Source organism: Nanorana parkeri, unplaced genomic scaffold (assembly GCF_000935625.1).
Source record: "Nanorana parkeri isolate BGI_ZX_2015 unplaced genomic scaffold, ASM93562v1 scaffold1136, whole genome shotgun sequence".
Classification (NCBI taxonomy): Eukaryota; Metazoa; Chordata; class Amphibia; order Anura; family Dicroglossidae; genus Nanorana; species Nanorana parkeri.
The window spans coordinates 511,510-525,627 of record NW_017307404.1 but is presented as its reverse complement, the minus strand read 5'-3'; the positions used below and the strand labels follow the sequence as shown (position 1 = coordinate 525,627).

Below are 14,118 nucleotides of genomic sequence, written 5' to 3'. Positions count from 1 at the left end.
ATCACATAGAGAAGAACAAGGAGACGTCCTTCTCTATGTGATAGATCACCAGAGCTAAAAGAGAGGCGGGGCTATGTAGATACACAAATGCGGCTAAAAGGAAGAGGCAGGGTTACAGAAATAGCCGAGCGACAGGGGGAACCTAAATTTACAGGGGAACAGAATTCGACACAACACCGGCTCCCTGCCTGCAAACCCCCTGGTGAGACACCATAGACTAGACAGCACTGAGAGTCGCGCAGCCCAACAGGAGACATAAGGGCACCAACCGAGAACAGCACACAGTATGTAGCTCCACATTATTTTGTATTGCTGGAATTTGTAGTTCTCTATAGCTGGCCTCCTTACTCCCTCCCCTGGCTGTCTCTCCTCTCTATACTCCCCCAAAAATTAAAAATGTTGCACGTGAGGCTAGAGGGTGTTCGGGTTTCACTTGAAAAGGAGGCAACCCTAGCTGGTGACCCTGTGCAGTAGCCATCTAGTGCTGTGAACGAGCTCTTAAAAGGGCCACCATTTAGCTAGCACCGACTTCTGCAATACGGCCAGAATGTATGTCCTGCATTTTACACTGTGTAACTCAGTCACCCCTTCAAGATGAAAATAGCCACCACGTTCCCACAACAGCCCGTCTTCCTTCACAGCTCGCCAACCTGGTCACCCCACAAGGCTCAGATCATGGCACAAACACCTGTTCAAGCCTTCCGGGCAGCGTTTCCAGTTACCATGGCACCGACGGCTTACAAACACCCGAGTCAGACCCGCCTGAACATCTATAGAATACGATTGGCTGCCGTAAACCTCGTGTCGTCTGTATTTCCTCACAATCTACCAATCGCCACTCACTTCCCTTGTGAGTACGCCTGACTTTGGCTAGCAGACCACGCCCCCTGAGTCCGGCGCCTGCGCTTTCCGCCTTTCCGGTCAGTTGCCGGTGACACCGGGGAGAGGAGGGAGCGCTACGGCGGCCGGATGGTAAGGGAGGGCCGGGCTGTGCTTTGGACATGGGTGACACGGGCTTATCCTGTGCTATAAAGACACACACTACGCAGACATGTAGAGACTGAGTCCTGTCATGTGTGTTTACCTGGCTGGGGGTCTGTCACTGTCATGCGGGGGTCTCAGTCTGCCCTTGGACACATTGGGCGGGTCTCTGTGGATGCTGGAGCTGTCATAGGACGCAGAATACCTCCACTGGTATTGTCCTTCTGATAAAATCTTCAGATTTGCTCCTTTTGTAGTTCATAGGTGAAATATGCAGAAGGATTTACACTACAATTAAAAGCCGCATGCTTATATTGTCTATAATAAGACAAAACAAGCAGGAATCCTACATGTAAACTGACCTTTTGTTGGATCCCAATCCCCCAGTCCTCTAACCCCAATGTATAGACGTGTAGAGATACCTACACTGTATAGCAAAGCAGTTTTTAATGGATACAAACATTCACTCAACCCAAATGTTACGTTTTCAAAGGTCATTACACAGAAACTGTATCTGTTTTGTAAGAAGCATCAGAGCATTTAAAGGAAACCTGTACTGAAACACAGAGGCCGCCATATTGTGACTGAGCTTTGCAAAACTAGCTGAACACAGTTACAAAGCCTTCAGTTGGCACAACATGATCTGTTTGGCTTGACTTAGTGGCAGTGGGAACTTTTACCTTGTACTGCAGGTCATAGTCAGACAACTGATGACATTTACATACATACAATTACAGAAGATTTAAAGCAGACCTTCATATAACTTTGCTTCCCTGAACACTAAAACCTCCAAATAGATGGGTTTTATCTATGTCCTGCAGTTTATTATTATAATACAGGATTTATATAGCGCCAACAGTTTGCGCAGCACTTTATTATATAAGGAGGCACTACCGTTACAATACAAATCAAGACAAGATGGTAAGGAGAGCCCTGCCTGTGAGGTCTTAAGGTGCCCATACACCTTATGATTATCGTAGGATAATCATATGCGATTGACTTTTCGTACGACAATCGTAAGGTGTATGGGTAGTGTGCAACCGCCAGTACTGTACAATCGTACGACTTTTGGCTTTCCTGCATGTTCGGAAACTTCAGTCGATCGTACGATTTTCGCAAGGTTGGTGGCGTTTCCGTACTTCAAAAGTCGTACGATTAACACTGCTCATGAGCAAACGAAAATACGTGCGGTCGATTACCGCAATTCGTCCAGGTTTTTTTTTTAACTGCTGCTGATTGAACCGTGCGATAATCGGGGCAGGATGGGGCCGCCGTACCACAATCGTACCACCACTGTATAATGTATTATTGCTGGGATTTGTAGTCTTCTATACAGCGCAATGCAGAATACCACCAGCTATATAGGAGTACAACAAATCGCAGCAATACATTAAACATCGAGTGTATAATGTATTGCTGGGATTTGTATTCCTCTATAGCTGGTGGTATATTGCTCTGTATAATATACAGTACATAGTACCATCAGCTATAGAACAATACAAATCCCAGCAATACATTATAGAACACCATGTGGGGGGGAGGGAAGTGCAGGCTTACCTTAGCAGTCTTCCAGCAACTTGCCTCTGAGATCGGGCCTGTCTATCGGTGGCTGTCATCCCCCCCCCACCTGCTCCTCCTTACTTCTTCTTCTCCTTGCGTCCCTGTAATGATTGTGGGGTCGTGGTGTGGGGGGAAGAGGTGTGGCGTGTGGATGTGGGTCTGGCAGTGGCGAGCGTGAGGTGGGGAGGAGGTGCGGCGCGCAGCGTGTGTGGAACCGTGAACAGGGCCAACTAATCGAAAGCCAATTTAGTCGATTAGTTGTTGCAGCCCTACTGGTGTGAACTAGAGCCCAAAATATAACTGGAATACATTGGACGCAGTTTTGATCCGTCCTGTAACTGCTCTGCACTTGGTGTGAACTAGCCCTTAGTTGTCTCTGTAGAGCAGACTATGAGCTTATCTGTACAATTTCAAAGTGACAGGAAACTCTGGTTGTACCCATAGAAAGTCCAGGGAGACTTCCTCTCATTAACATTCAATACTTCTTAATCTTTAACCCTTTGTTAGTGTTCAAATCTAGTTTACACTTGATAATGAGATCTACCAGCACAGTACAGACAGGGCTAATAATGGTAAACATTAATCTCCCCACCCCCTAGATGAAGTATTTGTAAGCAGCAATTTTTTTATTAAAGCAGATTCCGGGCAAATCAAATCTTATCACTTGCAGGGCTGGTTTGGGGGGATGTTGCCTTGCAAGTGCTACTTTTGTCTAGGGGGCTCAAATAAAGCAGTTTTACTCACCTGATCATCAGTTGTGGTGGTGGTGGCTCTCTCTCCCTCAGCTTCAGCTATGGAATGTTCTTCTGCAGCCTAATCTTATGCAGGTAGCTGGACCTGCATAAGATGTAACGATGGCAGTGCTCCTTAATCCACTGGAGCCCACAGGAGAAGAGGCTGTAGTGACCGGTCTAACAGCCCAGAGGGAGCCAGCAGGACCAAGGATCATGAAAGTAAATCTTCTTTATTTGAGCCCCATAGAGAAAATGGGTACGTAATCCTTGCAGTGCAGTGATAGCCCCACTGCAAGGGTAAGTTTGTGATTTTCTTCTTTAAAGGTGGCCATACACTCTACAACCATCGCAAGACCTTAGTCTTGCGATGGTTGTACAGGGATTAAAAAAACGTACGATCTGCCTATCTTGGACAGGCAGATCGCACTCTCGATCATCGCAAGCCCGCCCCCCTGAGGGGCGGGCTTCCGATGACCGCAATGCTGAACGGGCAGTGTGCGCGTGCGCACACCGGCCCGTTCGGCATTTGTCTTCTGAGCACCGTTCTAACCAGCCGAGAATCGTACGATTCCCGGCTGGTTTTCGAACATGCTGGTTCGACGGAAGACGTGCGACCGTACAGTAGAAACGGTCGCACGTCTCCGTTCACACTGCTCGATTCTCGTACGATCGCAGGATTTCCCGCGATTCTCGTACGAGAATCGAGCAGTGTATGGGCACCTTTAATGAGCGGAAGTAGGCCTAGAAGAGCTTAGCTACCACTGGCTTCCAGGGAGCACAAAGCAAGGGAGGCACGGACAATACATTATTCTGGTTGTCTAATATAGATAAAATATTACTGCTATGCGACTGTAAATATGACTGTTATCTACATTATGCCAGGTGTGCAAGGCTGAGATCTGCAATATCAGAGGACGGTGATATGTGTAGCTGTTATTATTTTCATGTGTTAGTAAATTATTCCTTGAATGTGTCTTCCTTTTGTTTTTGTTGTTTGTTTGTTTAGGCCAAAGTGATTCTCTAACTGTTATCTCTTTTGCACTGACAATATTATAAATACATAAAAAGGTGAAAACATCTTGTTCATTTTGCAGGCTTCATTTCAGAGATCAAACAGTCATGACAAAGTTCGAAAAATTGTGGCAGAGGAAGGGCGCACTGCCAGAAACCTGATTGCATGGAGTGTCCCTCTGGAAAGTGAAGGTACAGCTACACCTATGTGACACATTTAAGGGATTTTCAGTTTTATAAAAACTGGTCCTTTGATAAAGTCCCTTCAGCCTCACCATGTTTTCCTGCCTTGTGTTATTTATATTGGTACTTGGAGGACTAAGCTAACTTGTGGCAATGTGATAGCATTTACAGTAACACCAATATTTCAGCAATAAGGGAATGTTGTACCAGAGTTCATCTGCACTGTGCAGATCTGGATGGGGTTAGGTGCAGTTGTGGGGTGGACCTCTGTAAGCACTAAGAATTAGGCCTCATTCACACAGCGTAGAGTGGGGCTGTACAGAGCCGGCGGCATGCACGGCCGTATGGGGCCATTCCCGGGAAGGACATGTGCTCTGTGTGATTGTACGCAGCAGCCTGTTCTTCCCTATGGGAGGACGCAGCCGTACGCTCACCTGAGCTGCACATCCATGCGGGTTTCCGTGCTCGGACGCAGACAGCATCCATCCTGTCTGCATCCGAGTACGGACACCCGCATGGATGTGCAGCTCAGGCGAGCATATGACAGCGTCCTCTCATAGGAAAGAACAGGCTGCTGTGTACAATCACACGCAGCACCTGTCCTTCTCGGGAACGGCCCCATATAGCCCGACACGCCGCATTCTGTATGGCCCCACTCTACGCTGTGTGAATAAGACCTTAGAGTTGGGATGTTTTTGAACAAAATAGGAAAACCAGTTAATGTGTTACTTCTGAAACAATGGTCAGGATTTCCACAATTCTCTGGCTGTATGAAAATGGTTTTCCTGCAGTTGATGTGCACTGAAATTGGACTACAGTGGCCACTTTTTCAAAACCAAAGCCATTACAGCTGAACTCCATGAGAAAACAATGTTTGCACATTTGCTATGTAAAAATGAATGAACCTTAATGCCAAGTGCCCCATTGGTGGATGCTGCTGCATTAGGTAAAAAAGCTCTAACTGTAAATGCTGAACTTCGGGCCCTGAAAATTACACTCCCGACTCTAGTACACCACATTCAGCATTGTTTCTTACCGCTCAATATATAGATAGGTAAATATTTGGTGATTTACTTGAAGCAGATTTTAGTAAATCACTAACCCCGCACTGCAAGGCTAAAGTGCTTGTTTGAAGATACACTCACCTGTTCCCTGATCCTGTGACAGTGACTGCGCACCTCTCTCCCACTTCACTCTGGCTGTGTTATGTCCCTTTGCGTCGTCATGTCTAATACAAGTCAATGGGCCTTGCATAGATATGGTGACATCAGCGGGGCCTAGACCGCCGGAGCCCGTGGTAGAAGAGGGTGTGTGGACCGGTCTAGCAGCCAGGTAGGATCGAGAATCAGGTAAGTATATTTTCTTTTTTGCACCCCTAGACCAATTGAGCAGTTAACCCTTGCAGTGCGGGGGCCAGACCAACTGCAAGGGTTAGCTTTTGAGAGTCCTGGAGTTCGTCTTTAAAGCCAGCTCTATCTATATTAAAGTTCTATCTTTATGGAGTCTCTTCCTTTTAACTGCTGTGCAAAAACAGACCTGAATGACAACCTCCTCCTCTAGAAATTACACTGATCAAAAACCATAATAGTTTCCTTTCAAATAAATCTATTATGAGAGGACTATGTGGGCTATTGTTGCTGACCTCCTACTAAAGTGCTATTCGTGTAGCTCAATGCTTTCTGAGCCAAAGCTTTGAAGCCAGAGAGTCGGCTATGAAGCTAGTATTTCTTTTAAAAGGAGATCACCGTTAGCAGCATGTGTATTTCTATCTTGACAGGCTCTTTGAGGCTCTGTTCACACCTAGGCGTATCGAATATGCGCGTTTGTCGTGCGTTTTTACAGCAATTCGCGGTAAAAAAAATGCGTGAGAAACGCGCGTTTCCGAGGGCTACTTGGCTGTATCCCAATGGAAACGCGTGACAACAACGCCGCAAAGAAGCTCATGTACCTTTTCAGGCGTAGGCTGTTTTGTAGCGCGTTCAGCCGGGCTGAAATACGGCAGGGTGTGAACCATACCCATAGAAAACAATGGGATTTTCATGTTTGAGCGTTTTGTAGAGCGTTCGTAGAGCGTTGAACGCGCTACAAAACGTACAGGTGTGAACCAGGCCTGACCCTTTCCCTGCCAATGACGTAAGGCATACGGTGAAACAAAACCGTTTCCAGCTTGCCCCGTCAGTATGCCATACGTCGCTGACATTCAGCCTTCTGCTATAAGCTTATGGTCGCTTCAGCGACCATAAGGTTATAGTAGAAGGCTTCTACTGACGATCCCCTGTAAAAGAATAGCTATTTATGAAAAATTGCCCCCCCTTCCCCTGCTGCCCGCCGCGGCTCCCGACGCTCTGCAGCTCTCTCCTCCCTGCTGGGAGCTGGCTGCATGCTGTGGTCTGTGTCCCCTCTGATCCCAGCTACTCTCCCCTGCCTGTATCAGCACAGGCAGCAGGGATCAGAGGGGACACAGGCGATCCAGATGCCGTCTCCCAGCAGGGAGGAGAAAGCTGTCAGGAGGCCAAGCATGGCAGAAAGTTCTGGTGGGGGGGGGCGGAGCTTAAGGATTGATAAATATTTACTGATCCTACGCTGTACTGAGCAAACATGAGTGATCCGTACTGATCACTCAGTGTTTGTAAATAACTAAGGACATAGTGAGTACTATGTCTCCAGTTATGAATGAACAGGAAGTGTTATACATCACTTCCTGTTAATTTATGAATGGGGACACAGTAAATATTATCTATCTGCTCACAAACAGACACAGCTGCAGCCAGTGTGCAGCGGGGAGGAGAGATCTGCTGTCAGGAGGCCGAGTGGGGCCGTAAGCTCCAGTGACAAGCGGGAGGGGGCGGAGCAGTCAGGACGGAGAGAGGAGGATCAATAAATATGTGAAATATTTACTGATCTTTCCCTGTGCAGAACAAATCTAGTGACTAGTACTGATCACTCGCTGTTTGTAAATAACTGAGGACATAGTAAGTGATTACTTTGTCCCCAATTATGAATGAACATAAAGTGCTATACATCACTTCCTGTTCATTCGTGACTGGGGACACAGTAATCAATGTGCTCAGTTTATGAATAAACAGGAGCATAACTGGGGAGAGTACTATGCCTCCTCAATTTGGGGCTGCAGAAAAAGAGATTTCTCCGAAGCTCCTGACAGTAAATGATGACCTAAAAATGTACTCGTGAAAATGCCCAGTATCGGCACCGATACCGGTCAGTGTATCCAAAGTGTTCTGTCCTCCTCTCTGCTGCCGACTGCTGAGACAAGGTGGGGGTGGAGATGAGGAGACTGCCGCAGCCGCAGGAGGGGTGCGTGGGCCACATGAAATAGCCTGGTGGGCCGTATTCGACCTGCGGGCCTGTTTGACACGTAGTTTACGGGGTCTTTTACAAACTCTAAAAGCTGCAGTTGAAAATGTAAAAAATTGCCAAAATGGTCTGGCCGGCTGAGGTTAAACGTTTTAGGCAGGGCGTGGCAGCAAAAGGGTTAAACCTCACCTTTGGAATTTGGATTTTAGGGAATATAATAAAGGCAGACCCTGCATATTACTCCACTAGATGTGTTTTATCATCAAACAAGAGACCTGGTGTCCCGGGAATAGAATACAAAACCTGGTCTTGCAGCCTCTAAAACACCTTAATGAGTTCTTAGTAAGAAAATTCGGCCAAACTTGTTAGACATAAAATATTTGAAGCAAACCTGCACTTTGGATGGACTAGAAAAAGTAAATATTTTGCTTGCTTTACCTCCTCTACTGGCCTGAGCTGTCACTGCAGCAAAAATCCCTGTGCAAGTGTTCCACTTTACAAAAACGCTCAAGGCTGTGCTCTCCCCCATCCCCATGTGATGGTGCTAAGGCCTCGTAATTGGCTATTCAGGCACCAAGTACACACAGTGAGAAGCAGGACAGAGTGTGATATCCTTTCTCTTACCCAGGGGAAGTGGGTTTTTGAGGAGCTTTGGCAGTAGACAAGCAGGAGGCGAGCTAGAGAAGTAAGAATAAATTCCTTGCGGCGTCTGTTATTATTCAAACTTCGTACTTTGCCTAGTCTAGCCGATTTAAATATATATTTATATTTTTTATGGTAAGTCCAGTAAGGCATTTTTAGTGAATTGAACACCTTAGGTTCAGTAAGTACTCTGCATATCTAAACTACCTTCATAACTAAAAACCAAAAGCAGTTTCAGAGAAACAACAAGCCTCCCCCTTATGAAGCTTTATCCATTACACGGTGTAAGGAGCAAAGTGCAAAGAGCAACACATAAAAATCTGTCAGAATGATTTTTGCTGAAGCTTGACCAATGGAAGATGTCTCTCCTCAGCCACTAGATGGGGCTGTGCATATAGCATATGTGTTCGATGGAAGAAATAAGATTGTTAGAGTGACTTATGAGGATGCCAGGGTTTATATATTTCCATTCCTTTCTCTTGCCAGGAGCCTGCATTGAGTTATATACCTAAAATGTATTATTGTGTTTGCTGGTTTAGCCAGGGGAGCTAATTTGCATATTTAGGACCTGGGCAGATCTCAGCAGGTAGAACAGTGTTTAACACAATATATTTGCACATATTCAAAGCTTGTCCTTGATTAACATTAAGAGATAGAAGTGAGATAATTATCACAAATATGTTCTTGATTCAGTAGCAGGACCAAATATTCACAATTTAATACTTTAAATAGATAGCTTGGTCTTGGGAATAAGAGAAATTAACAGCTTGGCTAACGAATCTATGACACAACCTGTAGACGTGTAGTGTAGATACAACCTGTAGACGTGTTGTGTAGTTAATCAACCGTCATCTGACAAACCATCAAAGAATCATAACGGATTGTGCAACTACAACTCACCAGGGAAGCAGAAGACTTTGCACTAAACTAATAATTTATACTCTTAGAAAGATTGTTGCATTATATTACTTGTGCATAGTGCAAAAACATCAACAACCTTATATTAAGGCAGGGATTGCCAAACTGCGGCCCTGCAGCTGTGGTGGAACTACAAATCCCATGAGGCTTTGCAAGATTCTCACAGCCACAGACATGACTCCCGGAGAGAGATGCTTCATGGGATTTGTAGTTTCACCACAGCTGGAGGGCCGGAGTTTGGCCATCCCTGTATTAAGGTCACAATTAATAACCCTCCAATATATTTATTTAGTGTACAATTCCACTAATAAGTGCACTGCATGTAGCGACTTGCTCTACAAATAGCACTCAGCATGTTAGTCTCTAGATAGCACAGTTAAAGTCTCCTTCTTAAAAAAAAAAAAAAATGTTTTCAGCTCTGTGTAAAGTGCAATCATGCTCCACTCCAAACAAAAGTGCTTCTTAGTGCAAATCCCAGGTAATTAAACAGAGGGACAAATGCATACTAGAACCCACTCTAAGCCCACCGATCGTAATGGTTATTTACCGTTGGGGAGTTGCCACCATCCTTAATCAAGGAGTTTGACGCCAAGGGCTGCCGGAAAAGGATGTTAATATTAATATCTGTCCTTTTGAGCGTACTCAGGGCTAACTATTTCTCCAGTCCAGATTGGAGAAAGGTTAACGCTCATCCCACAAAGTAAGTCTGAGGGCTAACAAGCCTTCTTGGCAAAATACTGTAGTATACTTCCTGACCTGCAAGAGGATGGGGATAACAAAGTCCAACAGACCTCTATCCCTCAGGACCTGGGCTTCAACAGCCAAGCCTCTAAGCCAGCGACCGAGAAGCAGGATAAAACCACGGATCTTGAGAGACGAGTCAGTCTGGAAGCGGCCATGGAAAGTCCATGAGCTTCCTGTGGATGTCTAACTTCCACCCTCTTCTGGGTCAGTTTGGAGCGACAAGGATTACTGGAAAGTTTTCCAACTTGATTCTACTGAGAAGATGAGGAAGAATCTTCAGACGAAGAGAAGGCATAAAGCAGGGATAACTGATCCCATAGAGCTACCAGTGTATCCATTGTGAACTTGTCCAGCTTGATGCTCTGTCTAAACATCAAAAGATCTACATACAGAATAGAGACTAATCCCCCTAGTCTAAGCTTTGTCGACTAAGGAAATCCACCTGCCAATTGTGCACTTTTGGGATATGCGCCATACATAAGGCTGGAACATGATGTTCTACCCAAGACAGGATCAGCTCTGCTTTTTGCTACTCTCTTTTGTGCAGTTGAGTCTAGATCAACACTTAAAGGCTGGATACCTTCCCTTTCTATTCTGTTTCAGAGACTGTTGGCTTCCCATTCCCTGATTAAGACCTTTCTGCATGGGGTCTACTATGTGGTCTCCTCCCCAGTCCAGTCCTAGTTGACTCTGTGGGATTTGAATATCGTTCTTTTGGTGCTTCAGAAGCCCCCATTTGAACCCATCAGAGATATTCCCCCCTAACTTTGACACACAAAGTTGTTGTTTTTGTTCCCATCACCTTGGCCAGTCGGGTGTCTGAACTGGTGGCTTTATCCTGCAAGGAATTTTTATGGTCATGCACAGGGACAAGGTGGCATTGAAGTCCAGGATTTCCTTTCTTCACAAGATAATCTCTTCCACCGTATTCAGGACATTGTTCTTACATTCCTCTGTCCGGGTCCAGATCACCAAAAGAAAACGATACTCAATTGTTTGTATGTTATTCAGGCTGTGCAAGACTATCTTTCAGCCTCTGCTTCCTTCAGAATGAGTGATTTCAGCTTTGCCATCCCAGATGATCTACCACCTAGGTGGCTCAGACAGACCCATTGCTGAGGCTTATGGCCTTGAGGATTGGGTTCCCCTCTTTCCAGTTAGGGCTCACTCTACTAGGGCAGTGAACGCCTTTTGGACTGTTCGGAATCAGGCCTCCGTACCCAGATTTGTAAGGCTATCATGCGGTCTTCGGTGCACACTTTTTCTAAGTTCTACCTTGTGTTGATTTTTGCCTTATCTAATGCCAGCTTTAGGTGTAAGGTCCTTCAGGTGGCTCTTTGAGCTGCAGGCACTGCTCAGTTAGCGGTTGTTTTACATTGAGACAGTTAGCGGTTGTTTGCTCTGTTGCCCACTCCTCAGTTGGGCTGCTTTTGGATGTCAGAAGGTTTAAGACCTCCCATATCTCTCAGTGGACGAGAATTTTTTGGGGGATTTTTGTACTTGCTGCAATATCATGTTCTGGACTCCCTGCCCCTCTTTGTTTATGCTCATGCTCTTGGTACTGTTTTGCTACAAAACTAAGGCATGCCCACAGCTTTTTTGTTTTCCAGTGTTCAATCCTCTTGTAGGTGGCAGTATAACCTGTGGGTTTTAGACTTTCTGTGTCCCTCAGTGGACTCGAAGAAAATAATTTTACTGTGAGTACAAAAACCCTATTTTCAAACCCAGTTTATCTTTATCCGTAATGGCAACAACATATGGAGTGTTGCCATACTAAGTAGTCTGCTGAGGTAGTTACTACTACCTTAAAATGATCTTCTGATGTATAAAACGTGCTTATGTTTTCCTCAGTCTTTATATGCAGCATCATGCAATGTGTTCTAAACAAATCCTGTAAATCTGAATATATTTGGTTCCCTCTTGATGAAGCAGACAATAAAACAGTTGGACTAGCAAGCCAATTTCAGAATTCTCATAATGTAATAATTTCTTCAAGAGCTGTACCTTGACAGATTCTAAAGTAAAACATCATGTTCCTCAGTATATGTAGAACTGAACTAATTGTAATAATAAGGGCTCCAATTTTCGCTGTTACCCCAGCCAGCACTGATAGACTCTGTGCCCTGGACCTGGGTCACATATTGATTATGGGAAATACATCTCCTTCCAAGGGGCTGTCAGTGGTCAGGTTACACGGAAAGAGAATACAAAATCAATGCACAAAATGGGATACATCTCTTGGCAATCAATATTTCGTACTGTACAGCCATGAATAAACCATCACATGGCCTGACTGCAAAGAGCATGCTGTTCAAAATTAATATGTGGAATATGTTGTTTTTGTTTTGCTTTTATGATGCAAAGTAGGTATTCCCTTACATTTCCAATTGCGTAAATAGTGTTACATTTAGGATTGCTATCCCAATCCAGCATCTAATGAAGAAAAACGTTTCTACGCAGCTTTAGATGTCTGTGATATGCATACTGACCCTTACTGAGGTGAGCAGTAGTTTTCTTTGCAAGTATAGAACAGAATATCAAGCGGTATTTGATTATCAACACATTGTAATTTGATATTTTCAAAGTGTTAAAGATGTCATGTCCATTTTATCGTAGGTTTTCATATTCTAAAGCATGATGCATTTACTGTCTGTAGTCATATAAACAATTGCTGAAAATAGGAAATTAGGATATTACATACCTTTTTGTGAGATGCATTTTATAGATGAATTTCACATGAGATAAGATACACAGAGTGGACTTTATCAAAACAGTCAGAATGTGGAGCAGTTGCCCATGGCAACCAATCAGCATCCACCTTAACTGAACAGACCAAAGAGAGAAGCTGATTGGTTGCCATAGGCAGATTCTTCTGCTCCAGCTTTGATAAATTCCCCCCATAGTGAATTAGTATCTGAAGCACCTTGGTCCCGTACGAACAAGCGGTGCTGCAATGACAATTTTGTGTATGAATGTCAATTACATTTTGGTAAATGATGGTTTATGTATGTAAAAGAAACCTAATGATCTGGATTAAAATATCACCAAAGCGACCAAACAGGCATGAGAAGTATTATTTTATTGTGTCAAATGGGAAAACTCATATATTTTACTTACAGAAATTATTTCACATATATAGTATTAGCATTAAAACGATTACACTTTCAAATGATTTAAAAAAATTTGATTCAATCCATTCATTTAAATTCAATGACACCTTCTCTTAACATCAGGCTTGCTGCAGAAATTGCATTTTCATGTGGACTTATGTGAGGTTTATCACTCTGTCAGTATACCATTGGCCTTCATAGTAGACTCCGCTACAACAATTTTAGACCCTGCCTCAATCCTGAAGGCCACATAAAACATTTGCTCAGGGAATAGCTAATGTTGGTGCCCTGAACATCATCACTTCCAATATTGTTTTTAGTTGGGTTTGCCCAGACAACATTGGGATTCAGTTGTCCATTTAAGCTATGCCTTATACAGAGTCTGCAGTTCTTTGCAAGGATGTGCCTTCAGGCTCGGCACTGATGGGTTTGAGAGTAACGTTGGCCATACACCTGTCAATTTCTTTTGTTCAACCCGCAGGCTGAATGGAAGAAATGGATGCGATTCCTCCATCAACACAAACAGTGTGTCGATCGAGGTATCTCCGCTGTTTGCATTGCATTCTGACATGTGCCGCTGACACCTGTCAGAATACCCGATCAGAGCGAGCAGCTCATTGACTGCAGGCTCTGATCATTCCAAGATCTTCCAGCCGGCTCCTTCGATCAGCTGATCGAGGAATGCAGGCTGAAGGGAGCCAACATCCCTATACACTGGCCGAATTTCAGCCGATACATTAAAAACCAGCCGAAATTCGGCCAATGTATGGGCCTTCAGAATTAGATTGGGTTGAGATCTTACTGAGTAAGGCCAGCTATAGAAAGACGATATAGAATAACCTGCTTTAAAGCAAACCATTACCAATTGTGTGAGTGTCTTGTGCCGTGACAACAGATCTAATCTAGCCTGAGGACAATCT

At 44.5% G+C, this 14,118-nt stretch overlaps 1 protein-coding gene across 2 annotated transcripts in view; it reads left to right on the top strand.

Moving 5' to 3' along the window:
- Positions 1 to 906: 906 nt before the first annotated feature.
- SCAPER (S-phase cyclin A associated protein in the ER) overlaps positions 907 to 14,118 on the top strand; it is a 219,043-nt gene continuing 205,831 nt past the window's right edge. For both annotated transcript variants that reach the window (XM_018568102.1, XM_018568101.1), the window contains exons 1-3: positions 907 to 972; positions 4,370 to 4,478; positions 11,530 to 11,532. In XM_018568102.1, the coding sequence (XP_018423604.1) occupies positions 970 to 972; positions 4,370 to 4,478; positions 11,530 to 11,532 (115 nt within the window). In that variant the 5' untranslated portion in view covers positions 907 to 969. The remainder of the gene's footprint in view (positions 973 to 4,369; positions 4,479 to 11,529; positions 11,533 to 14,118) is intronic.